We start from the raw sequence: 23,128 nt of genomic DNA on the forward strand, positions 1-23,128 counted from the left end.
TAATCCAGCAGCTGCTGCAGCCCCAGGTCAGCCTGAGCACAGACCCATGTTGCTGCAATTATTCCATGGCCGCCTTAGTAAATGTGTTATGTGACTGCAGAGCACAGCTCATTGGCTGCAGTAACGCTTTGTGAGGATGGGTAATTTTCCATCTCAACATTCACTGCAAAATGATCATCCGAATTAATTGACTTCAGGGGGGTAGGGTTTCATCACAAGGGTTGGTCTGTACAATTTGGGGGCGTGGGATTACCGGCGCCTAAGGAGGTTAGAGGCCCAAGTGTATTAAGCTGTAACAACAGATAAAGTGGAGACAGATTGAGTGATAAATGGCTAGCTAATCAGCTCCTAACTGTAATTTTTCAAACAGCCTGTGACACGGTAGTTAGCAAGCTGATTGGCTGGTCATTTATCACTCTTTATCTGTCTCCACTCTATATCTTGTAAAAGCTTAATACATTTGGGCCATTATGTCCAATTGTATTTCATCCACTACGTGTAGGCTCAGTGTTATATAATGTTTTAATTAATTCCAGAATCAAACATATCCCGTATTCTCTAAAACAGGTATTATGTCCAACTGCTTTAAATGGTGTACATTCCCTGGTACTGGCAGTTGGCATCCCCTTGCAGGATGATGTCATGACTTAGATCCATTGTCACAGTGCCCCTCACATTGTGACTGTGATGTCAGCAGGAAAGAGACTATTACCTGCTGTTTGTACACTATCCATTCAAACAGGCGATGACAAGCTAGACAGGTGGTTCATCCAGTGGACAGAAAGATCAAGGTGCAAAATTCAGACTTTTTATTACCCATTTATCTTCTTTTGCGTATTTGCTGTGTAATTTAAACATATCAAATGTATTTCTTACTATTCTAAAGTAGAGCTTGTACTGCATTAGGTGTTTTGCAATGAGCTAGGTATCTGACATATTATGGATGTATGTTTAAGAGACTAGAATGCACATGGCATCTGTTTAATTTTTCTGTGTTATTTGAGAGGTGACAAACACGGTTTCCTTTTTATTGTAAGATAATGTTCAATGGCAGCTTACAGACACAATATAAATAATTAAGAGACAGAACAGCATCTGTTCCACCTTATACAGATAGCTTTCCTATCTTAAGATTACCCCAGATGAGATGCAGTTAGTTTGCCGGCAGTCGGGATCCTGACGATCAGGATACAGACGCCGGAATCCTGACCGCCCGCAGACCAGTAACAAGATCAAGAACGCCCTAAAAATGTACTTCAAGCATGGAACCTTTAAATAAAGCACCAGAGGCCAGAGGTGAACCCTGGAGTTATTTACTTGTGGCCTAAATAATGTTACACAGAAGCCGCACTGTGTTCACAAGGAGCTTGGTAATATCAATTCAATATTATAGTCTCTTTCCGCTGTTCAATGCATGTGCTCCCTATTATGTGTGTGTGTGTTTGTGTGTGTGTGTGTGTGTGTGTGTGTGTGTGTACAGTAATGGACCTCTATGCTATAATGATAGATCTGCAAGTTCCCTAAACTACTGCATACAACTATAGCCTGAGTTAATTACGGCAGTCATTACTGTACTTGCAGTTGTGCGTGTTGTATTCTCTCCAGGTGACCCTCACTGTTTGCGTTGTTTTCTTCAGATGTCTCAGGGCCTAGAGAAATCATTCCGTCAATATGCATCTTACGGTACTTCCAAAGCGTCTGGAAATGATATGACTGGCAAAAACTTTAGCAAACTCTGCAAGGAATGCAGTATACTAGAGGGTGGATGCACCAGCACAGATGTGGACATTGCATTCGCCAAGGTCAAGTAAGTCTTGAACCATTATTATACGAATATAATTAATTAAGCCTTGTTCTCTATTGCCTAATGCAAATTATATTTTTGTTGTATCTGTTGCAGAAGTAAGGCATCCCATGTGATCAATTATGAACAATTTCAAAAGGCCCTGGAACTGCTCTCAGTGAAGAGATTTCCTGGGAAGCCAGCAGATGAGGCATTAGCTGACATCCGTAAGCTTGTAGAGGGGAAAGAGCCGGCCAGCGCGGGAACCACTGTGAGAAACTATTTTATTCTAGATGTATAAAGTCCTTCCTATGCTGTTACATATATTGCATATAGGCTGAACGCAGCGCAGAATCGTCATTTGCGGTGTTGTGCCTCTATTGGCACGTGTTACCACATATCCACCAAAGTATGTGAGCTAATGAAACGGTATTTGCGTGGAGTAAGGGCATTCTGTTCAGTGTATGGAGAAGGGGTACCCAATTAGTGTATGGAGAAGGGACATCCGTGCGCCCTGTGTTGCAGAGAAATGCAAAGATAGCGATTTAATTTTGCAGCTCAAAATGATTTAGTGTGATAAAGTAATGGACAGAGAGGACGTATTATTTTAGGGGGTGTTCCTTTTTACGTGGAGGAGCACTGAACTGGTGGAGTTTGTGTCGAACGTTGAATAGGAAGCATTTTGTGCCTTCAATTTGCAAAAAGTTCTTGGCACAGTTTGCCCAATGTGAAACAAAATGCAGAAGCACATAAAAGCTCCATTATGTAGGTAATATGTTTCGCCCCGGCAGGACACCAATATAACACTTTGTTTGCAGGGGTGTCTCCCGAGATCAGGGAGTAGTTGTACACTTTTGTGTGTGCTGGGCAGACCATCTAGTCAAAACCATGGGAAATTAAGCCATTCACTGTGTACATCCCATGTATTTCATACATTACCTCCGTAGTGTTAGTATTAATATTGGTGAGCAATACATTACGCCTATACTGACTTCATGGATCATAGTGCTGAGGTACACCACAGATAAATGACTTTACAAGGTGTGGGCTGGGTGGCTGGTTAGGACAGGCCCTTAGCCAGGTAACGGTTCCAGACATGTAGATTTATGTTGTAAATGCTACATAAAGGAAGAATGGGCTGGGTGGGGGGTAATGAATCACACTGTAGTGTAGACTGTGATTAAGAAATGAGTCAGGAAGTAAGCCAAGGTCACTAACAGAAGTTAGGAAAATATATTGCACGTAGCAGAAATATAGGGCTTGATCATTTAGTGACCTTTCTTCCTGCACACATGTAAGCAAGGAGCAAAATCATGTTGTAGGAGGAGCAGGCTGTGTGTACATTCTACACCGATGTTTACAGAATAAAGTATCCTGGGATACACAAGCTGGGAATTAAATAGAGATGTGCGGGTTCTGATTTATTCTGTTCTTAATGCCAAAATTAACACGAGTTCAGATTTATCTAATTGGCTATCCAAAACACGACATCCGAGAGACAATAAGATGCTGTTTTGAGACCCGGGTAAATCCGAACCCGCACATCTCTAGAATGAAGAATCTTTGTGATGCTGAACTGGAGTCGAGTGTTAAGATTAGTGATGAGCGGATTCGGTTTTACTCGGTTTTACTCGGTTCTCAAAACGGCATTTTATTGGCTCACGGATGTCACGTGTTTTGGATAGCCAATAAGATGCCGTTTTGAGAACCGAGTAAAACCGAGTAAAACCGAACCTCGCTCATCACTAGTTAAGATAAACATTTTCGATGAAATCACAAGTCCAAATATCTGTATACAAAGAGAATGATTTGATTGCAGACTAACAAGGTGCAAAACGTAACAAGCACAACACGCCTCGTATGAACAAACTGTATGCGAGTGGACGCAGCTTCTAGTGTCGTTGTGTGTCCTTTGTTTGCAATAGACAGGCTCCATTAGTTGTACTGATCCCAATATTCTTTTATGCACACAGTTATGTTATGATCCTTGAGAAGTATTTATATTGGACTATGCAAATGATTTCTGTTTTCCAGTGCTTATATGTTATTAATGGTCTAATGACCATTAATATTATGTATCATTTATAATTTCAAGTATAAGTATAATTTCATATATACTTATGGTAGTCTTTATTCATGCAGTTTTTCAGCTGCAATGTGGTTTTAAATGACACACATTTTTTCTGGGATGGTATCGGGATCCCTGCGCTTGGGATGCTGGTGGTCAGAATATCGATACAGGCATTGCGGCGGCCAGAATCCAGACACCTGTTGGGTGAGTATTTTATCCCTTACACCCTAACCCTCCACCCCCCCCCCCCTTCCCTCTCCACAACCTAACCCTAACTCCTAGCTTAGTGCTAGGGGTATTTTAAGAGAGGAATGGACCCGCGTGCAGCCTTCGTTGCGGACCCCCTCCTCTCCGGCAGCAGTAGACTCTGGCACAGGGCCGGTTGTAGACCTTGTGGCGCCCAGGGCAAAAGTTTCCACCAATCCTGCTCCTGCTTCCCGACCGCTGCTGCTCCATCTCTTCTGCCGCTGCTGCTCTGCCTGCTCCCCTCTATGGGAGAGACGTCATGACTTCTCTCCCATAGCAGCGCCGCACAGACACTAGAGGACAATTATGACCTCTAGTGTCTGACGAAGGAGCCGGCTGCAGCGGGCGCCCACACAGCCCATGGCGCCTGCTGCAGCCGGGGAGCGGGAGTGGGGTGCAGGATGCGGGGATGCAGGTGGACGGCGGGTGCCTGCGGGATGACTGCACCGCGCCTGCGGGCCGCAGCACTTCGGGGTGCGCACCCTGCTTGCCCGTGCCTAGAACCGCTCCTGCTCTGGCATAATGCCAATGTCTACTGCGCATGCGCAGGTCACCGGGAACATAACGCCTGCTCCTTGTTCCTGGGGACATCTCCAGTGCGCATGCGCAAATCACTCAGAAATGGCCACGGCGGCCATTTTCTGAGTGATCTGTGAACGCACAGCAGGGCCTCCGTCGCTGGACTCTGGAGGGGTAAGTATATTCTATGGGTGCAGTCTGTGCGGTGTGGTCCCCCCTGGACCAAGGGGCCCGTGTGCACCGCACACACTGCACCCATTATAGAAACGCCTATGCTTAGTGCCTAACCCCTGGAGGGTTAGGGTGCTGCCATTCGGGATGCCGGCTCTGGCATTGTGATCGATTTCGGGATCCCTGCGTTGGTTCTCTGTCCAGTGTCAGGACTCCGGTTGCAGGTATTCCAAACACCGGTATGCTGACCGGATCCAATTTTACTCCCAAGATCTACACATGATTTTCCTATGTTTCATTTGTTATCTTAGTATGAGGAAGAGAATTGGAGTCTCTCTCTCAGCTGACCAGCATAGTCTGCCCCTCTGGAAGGGAATAATAAGCAATCAGTGGATGATGTTATGATTTATTTCACTTTACCGCCCCACATTTGCAGCTTTATATAATATTTAAAAACAGATGTTGTGGAAAATGTGACATTTTTGTCACTGGGTTCACAGCTGCTGAAATATTTTGCTGCCTCTCTGATCTGTGTGTAATCTCACACCAGAATAAGTAACAGAATAATGGTTACTCTGAGTAACGTGTATTGCACGTTGCTGTGTTTCTAAAGTCTATGCCAAAAGGAATTTTGTTGTTTGCAGATGCTTTTCTATTTTCAAACATGCATGTGTGTACAGACTATACAGCTATTAAGTCCTTATTGCTCCTATTATGTTCCATTTAAATGGGACATTAGAACCGGCTATTACCTGCCAGTCAGCCAGAGGCCTCCTCCTCTTCTGGGCCCAGAACTGTAATGTTATGTAACTGTAACATTATATACTTTACATGGCATGGTCCAGAATGTCTGGCCTCATTGCTTCCAGACCACTTTTGAATATTGTCTAGAAAAAGATAAACTGCTTATTTAGTGTGCCAAAAAAAAGGTACTCTTCACGTCACTTAACTCTTTTATGCATAGAGGTCACTACAGTGGACATCGGCAAATGGAAAAACGCAACCAAAGCTCCGAAAATGCCCTCTCGCAGATATTTGGCTGTGTACCGCATATGCACCAAGCCCCAGAATGCGATAGATTCCAGGGCTTGGATGCAGTTGCCATGCCATCTGAAAATGGGCTTCTGTCGCACAGCCCCTTTTGAGATGAATCCAACCAGTTCCCTCCCAGCATCTCTTTGGTATCACTAGTGCATTGTGTCCTCCTTTTAGGACCTCTACCAAAATCAGAAAGTGTGCCACCTAGTGCCATTTTTTAATTCCTACAAAAACAATAATAAAATGTTGGAGAAAAGTTCACCAGCACTGAGCACTTCAGGGATTTATGTAAAGGGTCCTTTCATGTCAAGTGGACGAGGGGTCTCCACCTGGCCATTTCCAGTTTGATGACATTTTTCATGAAGGTTAGCATATTTATCAGACTTATTTTTAAAAAAAAATGTTAGTTCACAATATGTGCTACTAGAAAAACTATGGCCCTTAAAGTAGTGATGGGTGCAGCTGCCATTCAGGCTTGGGAATTGTGGAAAACAGATCTTCATAATTGGTCCATTTGACCTGGAATGGCCCTAAAATCTGACTCTAGAGATAGCAGTGGTGGTAAAAGAAAGTTTAGAGCATAATAAGGTAGATGTTTTGCGCAAATACTCAGCTGATGAAAAATCATATGTCATGCAAAATACACAACATGATAAAAGCAAATTGTAACCATTCCAGACACTTGTTTTGCATTTTTTGCCCCTTTCTCTTACGTCCTAGAGGATGCTGGGGACTCCGTAAGGACCATGGGGAATAGACGGGCTCCACAGGAGACATGGGCACTAAAAAGAACTTTAGGTATGGGTGTGCACTGGCTCCTCCCTCTATGCCCCTCCTACAGACCTCAGTTTAATACTGTGCCCAGAGGAGACTGGGTGCACTACAGGGAGCTCTCCTGAGCTTCCTGAAAGAAAAGTATTTTGTTAGGTTTTTATTTTCAGTGAGACCTGCTGGCAACAGACTCCCTGCATCGTGGGACTGAGGAGAGAGAAGCAGACCTACTTAAATGCTAGGCTCTGCTTCTTAGGCTACTGGACACCATTAGCTCCAGCGGGAGTCAGAACGCAGGTCTCCCCTAGCGGTTCGTCCCGGAGCCGCGCCGCCGTCCTCCTCGCAGAGCCGGAAGATAGAAGCCGGGTGAGTATAGGAAGGCAGAAGACTTCAGAGGCGGCAGAAGACTTCAGATCTTCACTGAGGTAACGCGCAGCGGTAACGCTGCGCGCCATTGCTCCCACACAGAACACACGCAGCGCACACTGTTGGATGCAGGGGGGGGGGGGGGGGGGGGGCAGCAATGTATTCCTCTAGGACTGGCTGTAAGTATACACTTATTTCTGTGTTTTGGTATCCCCGCCAGTTTGTTCAAAGAGCGGGACCGAAGCCCGCCACTGAGGGGCGGGGCTTCTCCCTCAGCACCAGCGCCATTTTCTCCACAAGCACACGCTGAGAAGCTGGCTCCCTGGACTCTCCCCTGCTGATCACCGGTGACAGAGGGTTTTAAAGAAGGGGGGGGGGGGCACATAATTTGGCGCAGTGAATATACAAATAGCGCTGTATCTGGGTAATTTTTTTGTCCAGGGTTATTGGCGCTGGGTGTGTGCTGGCATACTCTCTCTCTCTCCAAAGGGCCTTGTGGGGAAACTGTCTCCAGATAGAGTCTTCCCTGAGTGTGTGGTGTGTCAGTACGTGCGTGTCGGCATGTCTGAAGTGGAAGGCTCTCCTAGGGATTAGGTGGAGCGCATGAGTGTGGTGTCTCCGTCGGCAACGTCGACACATGACTGGATGGAAATGTGGAATATTTTAAATGCAAATGTGAATTTATTGCACAAACGTTTGGACAAAGCAGAGTCCAAAGACAGTGCAGAGGGTCATACCCTGCCTTTCCCTATGTCACAGGGGCCTTCGGGGTCTCAAAAACGCCCATTTTCTCCGGTAGTTGACACGGATATCGACACAGATTCTGAATCCAGTATCGATTATGATGATGCGAGGTTGCAGCCAAAATTGGCAAAGAGTATTCATTATATGATTATTGCTATAAAGGATGTGCTGCATATTATAGATGACCCCGCGGTGCCTAATCCAAAAATCCACATGTTTAAAGAAAAGAAGCCTGAGGTTACTTTTCCAACTTCTTTTGAATTAAATGAGTTTTTTGAAAGTGCTTGGGAAACTCTAGACAAGAATCTGCAGATTCCCAAAAGGATTCTTATGGCGTATCCTTTCCCGATCAAGGACAGGATACGGTGGGAATCCTCCCCAAGGGTGGACAAGGCGTTGACACGCCTTTCCAAAAAGGTGGCGCTGCCGTCTCAGGATACCGCTGCCCTCAGGGATCCTGCGGATCGCAAGCAGGAAACTACCTTGAAGTCAATTTACACTCATACCGGTACCTTACTCAGACCGGCAATAGCGTCGACCTGGGTTTGTAGCGCTGTTATAGCGTGGACCGATACCTTATCTACTGATATGGATACAATGGATAAGGAAACTATTTTATTGAACCTGGGCCATATTAAGGATGCGGTCCTTTATATGAGAGAGGCTCAGAGGGATGTAAGCATACTGGGGTCCAGAGCGAATGCTATGGCGATTTCTGCCAGGCGAGCACTGTGGACCCGACAGTGGACGGGTGATGCCGATTCAAAACTGCATATGGAGGTTTTACCTTACAAGGGTGAGGAGTTGTTTGGGGAGGGTCTCGCAGACCTGGTTTCCACGGCTACTGCAGGTAAATCAGGTTTTTTACCTTATATTTCCTCACAGCCTAAGAAAGCGCCACATTATCAGATGCAGACCTTTCGGTCGCATAAATCCAAGAGAGCTCGGGGATCTTCCTTTCTTGCCAGAGGTAAGGGCAAGGGGAAAAAGCTGCCAACTACAGCCAGTTCCCAGGAACAAAGGTCCTCCCCGGCTTCTACTAAATCCACCGCATGACGCTGGGGCTCCGCGGGAGGAGTCCGCTCCTGTGGGGGCACGTCTTCGTCTGTTCAGCCAGGTCTGGGTTCACTCTCAGGTGGATCCCTGGGCAATAGACATTGTTTCCCAGGGGTACAAGCTGGAATTCGAAGAGGTGCCTCCTCGCCGGTTTTTCAAATCGGCACTGCCGACTTCTTCCCCAGAGAGGGAGGTAGTTCTGGCAGCAATTCAAAAGTTGTGCCTTCAACAAGTGGTGGTCAAAGTTCCCCCGCTTCAGCAGGGGATGGGCTATTACTCAACCCTGTTTGTGGTCCCGAAACCGGACGGTTCGGTCAGACCCATTCTGAATTTAAAATCCTTAAACCTATACTTGAAGAGGTTCAAGTTCAAGATGGAATCGCTCAGAGCGGTCATCGCAAGTCTGGAGGGGGGAGATTATATGGTGTCCCTGGATGCATACCTTCATGTCCCCATTTATCAACCTCATCAGGCGTTCCTGAGATTTGTGGTGCAGGATTGTCATTACCAACAAAAGAAGGTTTTTCTTCCAAAAGAAAAGGCCCAGGAACTTCAGAGCTTGGTCAAAGACCTGTTGAAGCCAGACAGGGTGTCGGTACATCACTGCACTCGAGTGCTGGGAAAAATGGTTGCGTCTTACGAGGCCATTCCATTCGGCAGGTTCCATGCCAGGACTTTTCAGTGGGACCTTCTGGACAAGTGGTCCTGGTCACATCTACAGATTCATCAGATGATCCGCCTGTCCCCCAGGGCCAGGGTGTCTCTCCTGTGGTGGCTGTGGTACTCACCTTCTAGAGGGTCGCAGGTTCGGCATCCAGGACTGGGTTCTGGTGACCACGGACGCGAGCCTCCGAGGATGGGGAGCAGTCACACAGGGAAGAAACTTCCAAGGTCTGTGGTCAAGCCAGGAGGCTTGTCTACACATCAACATTCTGGAATTAAGGGCTATATACAACGGCCTTCGTCAGGCGCAGACGTTACTTCAAGGTCTACCTGTTCTGATTCAGTCAGACAACATCACAGCAGTGGCTCATGTAAACCGCCAAGGCGGCACAAGTAGCAGAGTGGCAATGGCAGAAGCCTCAAAGATTCTTCGATGGACGGAGAGTCATGTAAGCGCTCTGACAGCAGTCTTCATTCCGGGAGTGGACAACTGGGAAGCAGACTTCCTCAGCAGACACGATCTGCATCCAGGAGAGTGGGGACTTCATCAGGAAGTCTTCGCAGAGATTGCAAGTCAGTGGGGACTGCCTCAAATAGACATGATGGCTTCACGTCTCAACAAGAAACTTCCGAGATATTGCGCCAGGTCAAGGGACCCTCAGGCGGTTGCAGTGGACGCACTGGTGACACCGTGGGTGTTTCAGTCGGTCTATGTGTTCCCTCCTGTTCCTCTCATCTCAAAAATACTGAGAATCATTAGACGAAGAGGGGTTCAGGCAATTCTCATTGTTCCAGATTGGCCTCGAAGGGCCTGGTATCCGTATCTGCAGGAAATACTCACAGAAGATCCGTGGCCTCTTCCTCTCAGGGAAGACCTGTTACAACAAGGGCCCTGTTTGTTCCAGGACTTACCGCGACTGCGTTTGACGGCATGGCGGTTGAACGCAGGATCCTAGCGGAGAAGGGCATTCCAAAGGAGGTCATTCCTACTCTGATTAAGGCTAGGAAGGAGGTGACATCGAAACATTATCACCGTATCTGGAGGAAGTATGTGTCTTGGTGTGAAGCCAAGACTGCTCCTCTGGAAGAATTCCATCTGGGCCGTTTTCTCCACTTCCTGCAAACTGGAGTGAATTTGGGCCTAAAGATAGGCTCCATTAAGGTTCAGATTTCGGCCCTATCCATTTTCTTTCGAAAGGAATTGGCTTCTCTTCCGGAAGTCCAGACTTTCGTGAAGGGGGTGCTGCATATCCAGCCTCCTTTTGTGCCTCCGGTGGCACCATGGGACTTTAACGTGGTGTTACGGTTTCACTGGTTTGAACCGCTTCAAACAGTTGAGTTGAAGTATCTCACTTGGAAAGTGGTCATGTTATTGGCCTTGGCTTCGGCGCGGCGAGTGTCGGAGTTGGCGGCTTTGTCTCACAAAAGCCCTTATCTGATTTTCCATGTGGATAGAGCTGAGTTGTGGACTCGTCCTCAATTTTTGCCTAAGGTGGTTTCTTCTTTTCATATGAACCAACCTATTGTGGTGCCTGTGGCTACAAGGGACGTGGAGGATTCCGAGTCCCTGGATGTGGTCAGGGCATTGAAAATTGATGTGGCCAGAACGGCTCGGGTTAGGAAAACAGAGGCTCTGTTTATCCTGTATGCAACAACAAGGTTGGCGCTCCTGCGTCTAAGCAGACTATTGCTCGCTGGATCTGTAACACGATTCAGCAGGCTCATTCTACGGCTGGATTGCCGTTACCGAATTCGGTTAAGGCCCATTCCACTAGGAAGGTGGGCTCTTCTTGGGCGGCTGCCCGGGGCGTCTCGGCATTACAACTTTGCCGAGCAGCAACTTGGTCGGGTTCAAACACTTTCGCAAAATTCTACAAGTTTGATACCCTGGCTGATGAGGACCTAATGTTTGCTCATTCGGTGCTGCAGAGTCATCCGCACTCTCCCGCCCGTTTGGGAGCTTTGGTATAATCCCCATGGTCCTTACGAAGTCCCCAGCATCCTCTAGGACGTAAGAGAAAATAAGATTTTAAATCTACCGGTAAATCTTTTTCTCGTAGTCCGTAGAGGATGCTGGGCGCCTGTCCCAGTGCGGACAACATCCTGCAAGACTTGTATATAATTGTTGCTTACATAAGGGTTATAATTTTCAGTTGGATCAGTTTTGGACTGATACTGGTTTTGTTTCATACTGTTGACTGGTTCGTATCTCCCATGTTTTACAGTGTGAATGGTGTGGCTGGTATGAATCTTGCCCTTGGATTTACAAAGTCCTTTCCTCGTACTGTCCGTCTCCTCTGGGCACAGTTTCTCTAACTGAGGTCTGGAGGAGGGGCATAGAGGGAGGAGCCAGTGCACACCCATACCTAAAGTTCTTTTTAGTGCCCATGTCTCCTGTGGAGCCCATCTTTTCCCCATGGTCCTTACGGAGTCCCCAGCATCCTCTACGGACTACGAGAAAAAGATTTACCGGTAGGTTTAAAATCGTATTTTTTTTTTGTGCAAAAAAACTACTAAAATACTAATATTTTCAATGATAATAGGGCAATTTATTAAATTGCAGGCGCTTGTTGTCCACTCGAGTGGACACGTGTATAACTACTTTAGTTTTTTTTAAAGTAATGTTTTTATTAGCTGTGAAGACTAATAAAACAACATTTATCATTTTAACATGTTATGTCATGCATGAAAGTGTTAATTCAGTAGTAAATAAAGGGGAAGTTAGGGAACAGAATATATTGCATTTGGCTGAAGGGGTAATGAGGATATTTATTAACCATGTACAAATGAGCCGTACCTCACTTGGCCAATTAGTTATTTGCCTGTATTATTCAAAGTGTATCAAATCAATAAAATCAAATTGATTATTGATTGTTATGGGCTAATGCATATTTGCACTTTGTTAGTAAACAGTCCCCAATGAGCAATGACGTGTACACACGGTGCGATGTTCTGTTTTTCTGACATTGACTATTCGATGTGGATGGAGCCCGACCCACCGATATAGTCAATATTGGGCTGCCTGCACAGTCTATTTTTCCTTGCGATGCCGATCCTGTGGGACCACGCATCGGCATTGCAAGGAATATACACACGGTGCGATATGCACTATATTTGCTTACTATTTTGACTATATAGTCAAAATTGTAAGAAAAATCGCACTGTGTGTACACACCTTAAGCAAGTAACAAAACATATATAAAGGCTTTGCTAATATGATGTACATGGAGAAGGTGACGTATCTATAATGGGTACAGTGTTTGCGGTGCACATGGGCCCCTCAGGTCTAGGGGGCCCACACCGCACGTGCTGCACCCATTTTTCAGTACTCAACCTCTCCAGAGTCCAGTACATACTTACCTACCTTCTGGCAGTTCTCTCCGGGAGAGAGCTGCCAGGACAGCTCAGTGGAGGGGCTGGGCTGGGCAATGTCGAGAGGAGGGGGCGGGGAGGAGGCGGAACGAGGCGGGGAGGAGGCGGAATGAGGGCGGGGTTATATATTTACACGTTTAAACCACGCCCCCCGCTCTGTAATGTCGCGATAACCGGCATTTTACAGCAGGGGGCGTGACTATGATGACGCGATTCAACAAGAATCGCGTCATCTACTGTCCGGACCGCCCACTTTACTCTCAAAGTGGGTGGCCGGGCAGGGGGAACTTGAAAAACCGGGAGACTTGCCTGCTCTTCCGTGGGGCCGGGAGGGTCACCCGATTTTCGGGAGCCTCCCGGCCATTCCGGGAGAGTAGGCAAGTATGGTCCAGTAGTGCTACGGCATCCATGCAAAGTAACCAGGAAAATGGCTGGGCACCCGTTTTCCCAGGTCTTCTGCATGCGCAGTAGACTGTAGCACCACTCTAGAGCCTACTAGTGCCCAGCACCGTGGCACTGACTACGCTGCCTGGCTGCCGGCATAAGAGAGGAGGGGGCCCCGGTTGGAGACTGCACACAGGCCTTCTCCTCTCTTAACAGCCCCTGATGTTCTGCTCAAATATGTAGTGACCTTCCACAAAAGTATATGAGTATGCCACAATAAACGTTTGTGTTTTGTCTCTGTATACTATTATTCTGCTGCTCTGTACAGAACGTTGTCATTTGTGTGAGATGGGATTTACTGATGTAATGATGGACACTGCATGACTAGCTACAGTATTAATACTAACAGCATAACTCTGCTTTGCGTTCCAGAAAGCTGTGTCTGCAGGGGTAGTGGATCGTCTAACAGACACTTCAAAGTACACTGGCTCACACAAGGAGCGTTTTGATGAAAGCGGCAAAGGCAAAGGCATTTCAGGACGCGAGCAGGAGGCAGACACCTCTGGATATGTGGGAGCTTATAAGGGAGTGGGGACATATGATCAGAAAAAGAAACCTTAATTCTGAGAAAACCGCCAAAGGCCATAACTGTAGTTAGAAGTGTGCTTACAACAGCTTGTCAATAATCACCATTGCTTAAGTCTGAAGTGGCATCCTCTCATTTATTTTGTGTTGTATTGTATATGTTATTATATTCCAGGCTATGTAATTGGCATGCTGAATATGGAGATCCGAAGCTCTGCTTTATCAAGAAAAAGTAATGTTGCTCTCTGAATGCTGTCATATTTTCACACACACTTTCTGAGACATAAGCATGGTAGACCCCAGTTTACAAAATAACACTAGACTGAAGTAACATTGTCACCAAGTGTACTTGAGAATAGTTACTCAGGGACTTTACTAGAAATGGCTGTGCCCTGTGATGCCAAGCACCTTACTCCTAGGATCGAGCCAATGATGGACTTCACCTTTAGAAGCCCCCTTGCTATAAATGATGTGGTTTCATGCAGTCTATCAACGCTCAATAGGAGCTGAGCTCCTAGAGCTAGATACAGTAGGAGTGATCTCACGTCAAGCTTCCCGTCCAGCCTCTCGGGAGGCATCCCTAGTAACCACGCGGCTGGTGGAGAGGAGCAGAACCTTGCATGTCTGCATCCGCTGCTCCTGACAGCACCATAGCAAAATCATGATGGGCCCTCTACACACAGCCGCGTTACTTTTCAAATCCTGTACTTGCGCGGATAAATGCATCTGGAAACAATATTAAGATCAGGTAAAAGTCTCCTGGCAAATGTAATAAAATTAGACCCTACCCTTTGCAGTTTTTACAGCACCAATATTATCTGAGTCATGTTATAAGTCATTGCTCACACAAGGACTGGAGAAATGTATTATTGGTTCAGTACTCCCCTTAGGGATACTTTTATCATTCCAAATCATAGAGCAAAAAAGAAATAAGTTATATTTATCCTTTATATGGACCATGACAATCCTGACATCCAATATCGTTCCAAAATTCCAGCTAGTGATATGAGCAGATGGCACACTCTGCCCTACTCTGTTACATCCTTAGAACGGGCTCTCTTCTTCTCTGTAAGGTCTCTATTGGCAAGCATGTACCCCCAATTATTTCTCAGCATTTATCATAATGCCTACTTGTCTCCACTTCGACGATCCCCTTTGGAGCTATCCACCACCTACTCTTGTCCTAGTTGTAATCGCCCAAATGCAGGCATTTTTCATAGTCTCTGTAAATGTCCTTTTGTTAAGTACTTTTGCCATTTAATTAGGCAGTGCGCGAAACAGTACTCAATGAATTACTTTCCCTTTGAGTGGGCTGTATTGGAAGTGTTTGATATCAAGCAACGTATTGCCAGGGAAGCTAGAAAAAGGGCTTCTTGCATTGAGTGTGCTAGCAATAAAACTGATTTGCCACTACTGCATCTGTATGGTAATGTCATTGCCGATGGACATCTTATTGAAATGCGCACTGGCAACATTACTAATTTGCTGATGTGTGCACAAAAGTACGCCATCATTCAGACATCAGCCGTACAATCGAAAATTAGAGCAACCCTATGGGTTGCTCAGAATGTCCGATGGTATGTGGCCGCCAATGCCAGTGGAACTGCATCTTTGTACACAGGCTTTGGCACCGATATGCCTGCCGCCAATAACCACACCCCCAGTCAGCACCCAGGAATGTCCGTCGAAATTGCATAGATCTCCATGCAATTTCTATCTGCTTTGATACATTCATAAACATTTATGACATAGCACTTGGTACCAATTACTACTGGTAGCAGAATATACCCATATTCATGTGTAGCTGAAAAGGTGATGTGGTGCTGTGCTAGAGGTAGGCATACAACCATCCTCAGATTGACATAGCGGTTCGCTGCCGTAGCCGGCTATAGCGGTGGCAACCTTACACCATATGTTAGACACAGCTGGAGAAATCTCTGACTTTTCTTACAGTTGAAGAAAGTGATAAAGCTAAATATTTATCGTATATAATACCCTTTATGAGGTCTAAGAACACTGTACGCTATTTACGTATGAAGTACCGTAAGGGTACGCTAGTTGCGTAACAATCGCTTTGCCGTGATCGAGACGCTCAAGCGTCACGTTCACTCACGGCCAAGAGATCACAGGCAGGCACGTTATTGGCTGTTAACTAAAGTAATGATTCGCTATAGCGTAGCGAACGCTCGGGACCACGAGGAGATCACCAGCGGAGCTGACGCTCACTATATTAAACCTTTGTATCTAAACCATAAACAGTGTATTGTGCAGTAAAACCTTAGTGTAATGTTAGAGAGTAAATGCAACACAGTATAACCTTATTACCTTAAAAGCTGTTTGAGCGTCACCGACGCTCTGAGAATACTTAATACTATAAGAAACACACAGATACCGTGCTCAGGGTCCAACGCCTAAAATATATATTATGAATGCTATACTTGCAAAAGAGTTAAACACAATACAAGTCATACACTACAATATAACATAGACTACCTAACCAGATAACTACACAGGAAATACAATACAATACAATTTAAGGGAAAATGAGTGAGAGAGAGAGAAGGAGAGAGAGAGAGAGAATTTGAGAGAGATTGGCCCACAATAACAAGAAGATCAATATAGTTGCGGAGAAACACTTACGCACAAGGGGAAACGATCGCATGCGCCTCGACATCCAGCTCCCGATTATCAGCAATGAGAACCGTTGAAGAGAGTGAACTGGATATGGTCGGCCTGCCTATTTATGCCCCACACACAATACAATTCAATGGTCCCTACAATCTCATTGTTCATTGGACACAGGAATTCGGCTTCGCATTATAACAAAAGGTCATAGGTTGATTCATACAGGTGGGCTGTGACTGTTTCCAACTGTTCAGGTGGGTGGGATACTGAGTTTCCCGCCGCATGACTAAATAAGAACAAATAATAGTAAATGGACATAAACTTCTTATGTCCATAACTATTCGCACGAGCGATTAATCCGCTCCAAACCAACACCGGAATATTGCTATTTAAATACTCTTCCGATGGGTACCAAACACCACTGTATGACCCCTGTTAGACCCTTCGTACAATACAAAGAGGGATCTCTCTGTTCAGGAACATGCTATGTTAACTAAACTTTCAGAATCTATCAAAGGGACCATGATCTACAAAATACATTATTACTGAAAATATGTAACGATTGAGTCGCACGCTACGATCACATAAACTCTACCGTAAATACGCATACCGTGCGCCTGCGGGTGCCCGTGACTGTGAGTATGCGCACACACGGGAGAGCGTACGCATGCGCAGCACGGACCTGTGTGAGGTGCAAATATGGTAGTGTGCATAGAGATATTTTTCTGACTTTGACAGTCCACCCTTTGGCAGTCAACAATAACTGCCACTTCCTGAAAACATTTCAAAAAGAGAAAAATATATGTTAGGGGTTAATACATTTACATGGTTGGGTAAGGGAGGAGAGGAGATGGTAGGAAAAGGGTATGACCTAGTGAGATAGCAGAAGCATGTGTGTATGAATCCGTGCTTGGGGGTCATGTATCATCGTGCCGTACGTGTTTTAAATCAAGCTTCGAGGTATTGCGAAGTATACATTTGAATTCCTTCTTATCCCGTGGTACGGGTCTGTGGATGGGCTGTCAAACTTTACCGAGCTCTTTTCGGTTTTGGTTGTAACAAAATGGGGGAGCACATTTTAGTTGATGATACATGAATGGGGGAGATATGTGATTGCTGATATCTGTGCCTGTATTCCCTATCGACTATGTGTGTCATTACCTGAGGGTTGTAGAAATGAAGAAAAGACATAATTACGGTAAATGCGGTGGTATTCTATGTCAGGTAAATGTACAGTCGTCGATTGAGGTCTTGTTTGGTGTCTGTTGAATGCAGTCTTCTTTGTGCTTTTGCCCATAAGGTGCGAGCAAAAGCTGTCAATGTCCATAGATTTACAAAAGTGTTGGGCTAGCGTAATTTTAAAATTTCTAGGGAAACTGGGGATCCATGGCATAGTTCATCAAAAATCTGTGTATCAGGTTGTCAAACTTCTTCTTTAATCCCTCTGTTGTCTGTTTATCGGCTCATCAAATTCCTCGTCCAAGTGGGTCTTGTTACCTTGGAGGAAACGGAAAAACAGGTGAAAGAAACGGACCGTAGAAATCGCATTTTCATCACATCATTGTTTCTACATTTGGGTCATAAATCAAGTCCAGGTTAATTACAGTTTCCTCACTCCTTAAACTCATTACCCTTGTACGATGTTTGCACTTCATTAAAGCCTGACCGCATCAAAATATCAATCCAATCGATATGACAACACCTAAGATACATAGGAGAAACTTCCCAACATCCATTATGACTCCTTGAGCCCAGTCTCCTAAACCAGAAAACCAATTTCGCGGGTTCAACCATGACACCCAACCAGTCAGCTCATTACCTACAGCAGCAAGAGTGAGATTGTGTCTCCTGCGAAATTCCCACTTCAATTGGAGAATATCGTCCATCTTCTGGTCTATGACCTCGACCGGGTCCTCTGTGCTATTCGTAATATATGTGCAACATTTCACGCCGTATTGTGTTGCCAGTGTGACACAATATCCGCCTGTCACTGCTGTGAGGTAATTGAGAACCATTCTATGCTGTACCAGTTCTGTTTTGTAAGCCTGAAGTTCTCTTCCAGTATACCTAAACGTGTCATCATACATTTCAGTGATATTGTCTAACAAATTTGCGAGCGCCGATATGTATTTATAATTCAGCACTCCTCTAGCGGTGCGGGTGAAATCTAACGCGATTAAGAATTGAATCCCGGTGGATTCACTTATCAGATCAGAGGCCGGATGCTCTGTCTTCTCTATCAGGTGCCTTTTAACAACGTGCTCGTAATGGGTGTGAGTATAAGGAGCTTGGGCACCACGGTGTATGTCTTTCATTTTGTCATGTGATACAGTCATTACTTCAGGCAGTACTTTTCCAATATAACACAATCCTTCAGAGTTTGGGGCAAGCCACTTGTACGCCTTTCTCCCGCATATGAAATATGCATCATCGGGGAGAACATATGGGACGGAGTAGGACATAACCATATTACACAGCTTCCATGTGAAATCTCCTAACCCTAATTCTTCCATCTGCTTAGTACACGTATCAGGTTGTACGATATGTGCACAGTATCCTGGTGATACCTCTCCAACTTTAGTAATCCTATTTCCTAAGGTATACCTATACCGGAAAGATTTTCCTCTACTGGCTATGTGGCGTACAAGCTCTGTATCTGTAGGCATTCTATCTGCTCTATGCGAAAAGGTCATGGTGTGGTTACTCCATGACACTTCCCAATTTCCCGGTTTTCGGGGATTGGAGATGTTGAAACATAAAAGGGACCTATCCACATGGTATTGGTGGAGCTTCAAACTAGGAGGGCTGGAGATATTAAACCTCCGGTCCACCGGTCTCCCACCATTTAACTCAAGTACCTCCTCTATCGTTAAAGGAAATGGTACTAGCCCTGATTTGCTATGACCCTGAGGTACTTGAGAGCATACCCAACAATCTGTTTTGTTTAACACATTACCCACTGAGGAGTGATAATCACTCAATGGATGCCGGTCCATATGGATATTAAAACTGGATTGGCATTTCTTAATGCACCCATCCTCAATGACATTGTTACAGAGCCTACAGATACAGTTTTCTTCAGCTAACAATCCTTCACAATTCCTTCTATGGTCAATGCTATCGGATCGTTTTCTGATACTCGCCTTTGCTTGTTGATTATGTTGTTCTCGGAAAACTACGCCTCCATCTTTATCATCAGAACCCATTCCAGAACCTCTCTCGACCTCCATGGTACTCTCGCCGGAACAGACTGCTCTGGTCAACATCATGGTCAACAGGAAAATCCGGATCACAGTCTCTTGGGGCAAGTCCATCTTATAGGAGGAGACGAAGAAGAATGAGAGGGGGAAAAAAAATAATTGAGGGAGATGGGATGGGAAGTTGGAGAAAAACAATAAAAGGGAACAGGGGATCGACAACTGCTTTTGATCTTGTGGTTCTCGATGCTCAGGTGCCGCCTTAGTCCTCCTGGAACAGACACTCCAGTGATACAACCTCTACCGTCTGTTCCTTATCGCGGGACCTCTCTGGATCAGCAACCTTCTTACAGTGGGACGAATGAACCCAAGTCTCTCTCTCAGCAACCTTCAATGCTGTAGTGCTAGTCAATAAGACCTGGTATGGTCCTTCCCATCTGTCAATAAGGCAACCTGAGCGTAGAAAATTCCGTATCATTACATAATCCCCAGGTTCAATGTCATGACAATTACTATCTGGTAAATCAGGAATCACTAACTTCAGATTATCATTTTGATTCCTTAACTGTTTACTCATGTTAATCAGGTATTTTACAGTCACTTCATTGTTACACTTCAAATCATCCTGAGGGTTAATCATAACATGCGGTTGTCGACCAAACAAGATTTCAAAGGGAGACAGATTAAGAGGGGACCTGGGAGTGGTTCTGATGCTGTACAGTACAATGGGTAAAGCTTCTGGCCATGTCAATCCTGTCTCTGCCATCACTTTACTCAGTTTATTTTTAATAGTGCTGTTCACTCTTTCCACTTTCGCACTCGCCTGTGGACGGTATGGAGTATGCAGCTTGCTATCAATTCCCATCAATTTACACATTCCTTGAAAGACATCACCTGTAAAATGGGTACCCCTATCACTTTCGATAATTCTAGGGATACCATATCTACATACAAATTCCTGCACAATTTTCTTAGCAGTAAACATAGCGGTATTTGTGGCCGCTGGAAATGCTTCGACCCAATTTGAGAAAACATCTATACAAACAAGTACATATTTCAAATTTCGACAAGGGGGTAATTGAATGAAGTCAATCTGTATTACCTGGAAAGGGCCGCCGGCAGGTGGGATATGGGATGGTTCTGTAGGTATTGCCTTTCCAATATTCTTTCTCAAACAGGTAAGGCACGACATGGCTCTTTTACTCGCATGAGAGGAGAATCCTGGGGCGCACCAATATGCTCTTACCAACTTGCACATCCCTTCCTTGCCTAGATGAGTCAGCCCGTGAGCTGCCTCAGCCAAACATGGAAGGTATGTTCTGGGGGCCACCGGTTTACCTTGTCCATCCGTCCAGAGTCCTGAGGACTCCTGGCCATATCCCTTTGCCCTCCAGACTGCCTTTTCCTGTGTGGAACACAAATTTTGCATCTCGCACAACTTCTGTGTGTTGATGGTATTAAATACCATCAGTTGTGTGGTGTCTGTCTGTCTGGGGGTAGCAGCTGCTAACTTAGCTGCTTCGTCTGCTCGGCTGTTACCAAGCGATACTGGGTCTTGGCTATATGTATGTGCTTTACATTTGATAACAGCCACTCTGTCGGGTTCCTGTATCGCTGTTAGAAGCCTTTTTATGTGAGCTGCATGCGCTACCGGTGTACCAGCTGCCGTCATGAAATTTCGGAGGCGCCATAGGGCTCCGAAATCATGGACTACCCCGAATGCGTATCTAGAATCGGTGTAGATATTGGCTGATTTGCCCTTAGCCAATTCACATGCTCTGGTTAGGGCGACCAGTTCAGCAACCTGGGCTGAGTGAGGTGGGCCTAGCGGTTCCGCTTCTATGGTGCCTTGGTCATCTACGACTGCGTATCCAGTACACAAGTCTCCCGAGTCTGACTGTCTATGACAACTACCGTCCGTGTAGAACGTAAGTTCTGCATCTTCCAGTGGGTTGTCACTGATGTCAGGCCTTGCGGTAAAATTTTGGGTCAAATATTCTATACAATCATGAGTGTCTTCCTTTGTATTAAATCCTCCTTCCCCAGTACTCTCATCCTCCACCCTTTGGGTCTGTCCAGACACACCTGGGAGATATGTTGCAGGATTTAATGCACTGCATCTCCTTATGGTGATGTTTACGGGGGCCATTAGTGCCAATTCCCATCTTGTAAACCGCGCTGATGAGACGTGCCTGGTTTGGGCAGAATTTAACAAGGCTGACACTGCATGCGGTGTATGAATTGTGAGGTTGTGACCTAGCACGACGTCTTCGCTTTTCGTTACTAGCAATGCTATCGCAGCAACGCTTCGCAAGCATGTGGGGAGGGATCGCGCTACCGTGTCTAGCTGAGCGCTGTAATATGCTACTGGCCTGCTGGCATCACCGTGCTTTTGGGTTAGTACGCCTGCCGCGCAACCAGCACTTTCTGTTCCGTATAGTTCAAAGGGTTTCCCATAGTCCGGCATACCTAATGCTGGTGCCTGCGTTAGGCACTGTTTAAGTCTCTCAAATGCTGCCTCAGACTCGTCTGTATGCGAAATCCGATCAGGTTTGTTTGAGGAGACCATTTCCTGCAAAGGTAACGCTAAAATGGAAAACCCTGGGATCCAATTACGGCAATACCCACACATTCCTAAAAATGTTCTGATCTGTTGCTGGGTTTGTGGCAGAGTCATGTCTCTAATTGCTTGAATTCTATCAGCGGTCAGGTGTCTCAGTCCTTGTGTTAAACAGTGTCCCAAATATTTTACCTTAGTTTGGCATAATTGCAACTTGTCTTTGGAAACCTTGTGTCCTGTGTCTGAAAGATGAAACAGGAGCTGTTTCGTATCCTTCAGGGATGCCTCCAATGAATCAGAACACAGTAGTAGATCATCCACGTACTGTATTAATACTGATCCACTCACTGGTTGGAAAGACTGTAAACAATCATGCAAAGCCTGAGAAAATATACTTGGGCTATCTATGAATCCTTGTGGTAATCGAGTCCATGTGTATTGGACTCCTCTGTATGTAAATGCGAATAAATATTGACTGTCAGGGTGCAGAGGTACCGAAAAGAAAGCGGAGCAGAGGTCAATAACAGTGAAAAATTTCGCAGTGGGAGGGATTTGCATTAGGATGACAGCTGGATTTGGCACTACGGGGAACTGACTCTCAACTATTTTGTTAATCCCCCTTAGATCCTGCACTAGCCGGTAACCCCTCCCCCCACTCTTTTTCACAGGGAAGATGGGACTATTAGCAGTGCTGGACGTTCTTACCAGAATGCCCTGTTGTAGCAAGCGCTCTATTACTGGGTAAACTCCTAACTCCACCTCTGGCTTCAGAGGGTACTGTGGGATTTTTGGAGCTATCCTACCATTTTTTACTTGTACAACTACCGGAGCTACGTTTGCCATTAATCCAGTGTCCTGTCCATCTTTAGTCCAAAGTGACTCTGGTATCTGAGATGTCATTTCTTCTACTTGGGAGGGAGTCCTATTTGTCATAGTGGTATGTGACATTAATTTTGACGGGGAGTCTAACATGTCTC

At 45.6% G+C, this 23,128-nt stretch overlaps 1 protein-coding gene across 1 annotated transcript; it reads left to right on the forward strand.

Annotated features, from left to right (window-relative positions):
• Positions 1-662: 662 nt before the first annotated feature.
• On the forward strand, positions 663-13,891 carry TPPP2 (tubulin polymerization promoting protein family member 2). The gene is made up of 4 exons (XM_063913434.1): positions 663-791; positions 1,638-1,807; positions 1,901-2,054; positions 13,617-13,891. The coding sequence occupies exons 2-4, from the start codon at positions 1,638-1,640 to the stop codon at positions 13,803-13,805; spliced, it is 513 nt and encodes a 170-aa protein (XP_063769504.1). The 5' UTR covers positions 663-791; the 3' UTR covers positions 13,806-13,891.
• The last annotated feature ends 9,237 nt before the right edge of the window (positions 13,892-23,128 follow it).

This window comes from Pseudophryne corroboree, chromosome 1 (genome assembly GCF_028390025.1).
Source record: "Pseudophryne corroboree isolate aPseCor3 chromosome 1, aPseCor3.hap2, whole genome shotgun sequence".
Taxonomy (NCBI): Eukaryota; Metazoa; Chordata; class Amphibia; order Anura; family Myobatrachidae; genus Pseudophryne; species Pseudophryne corroboree.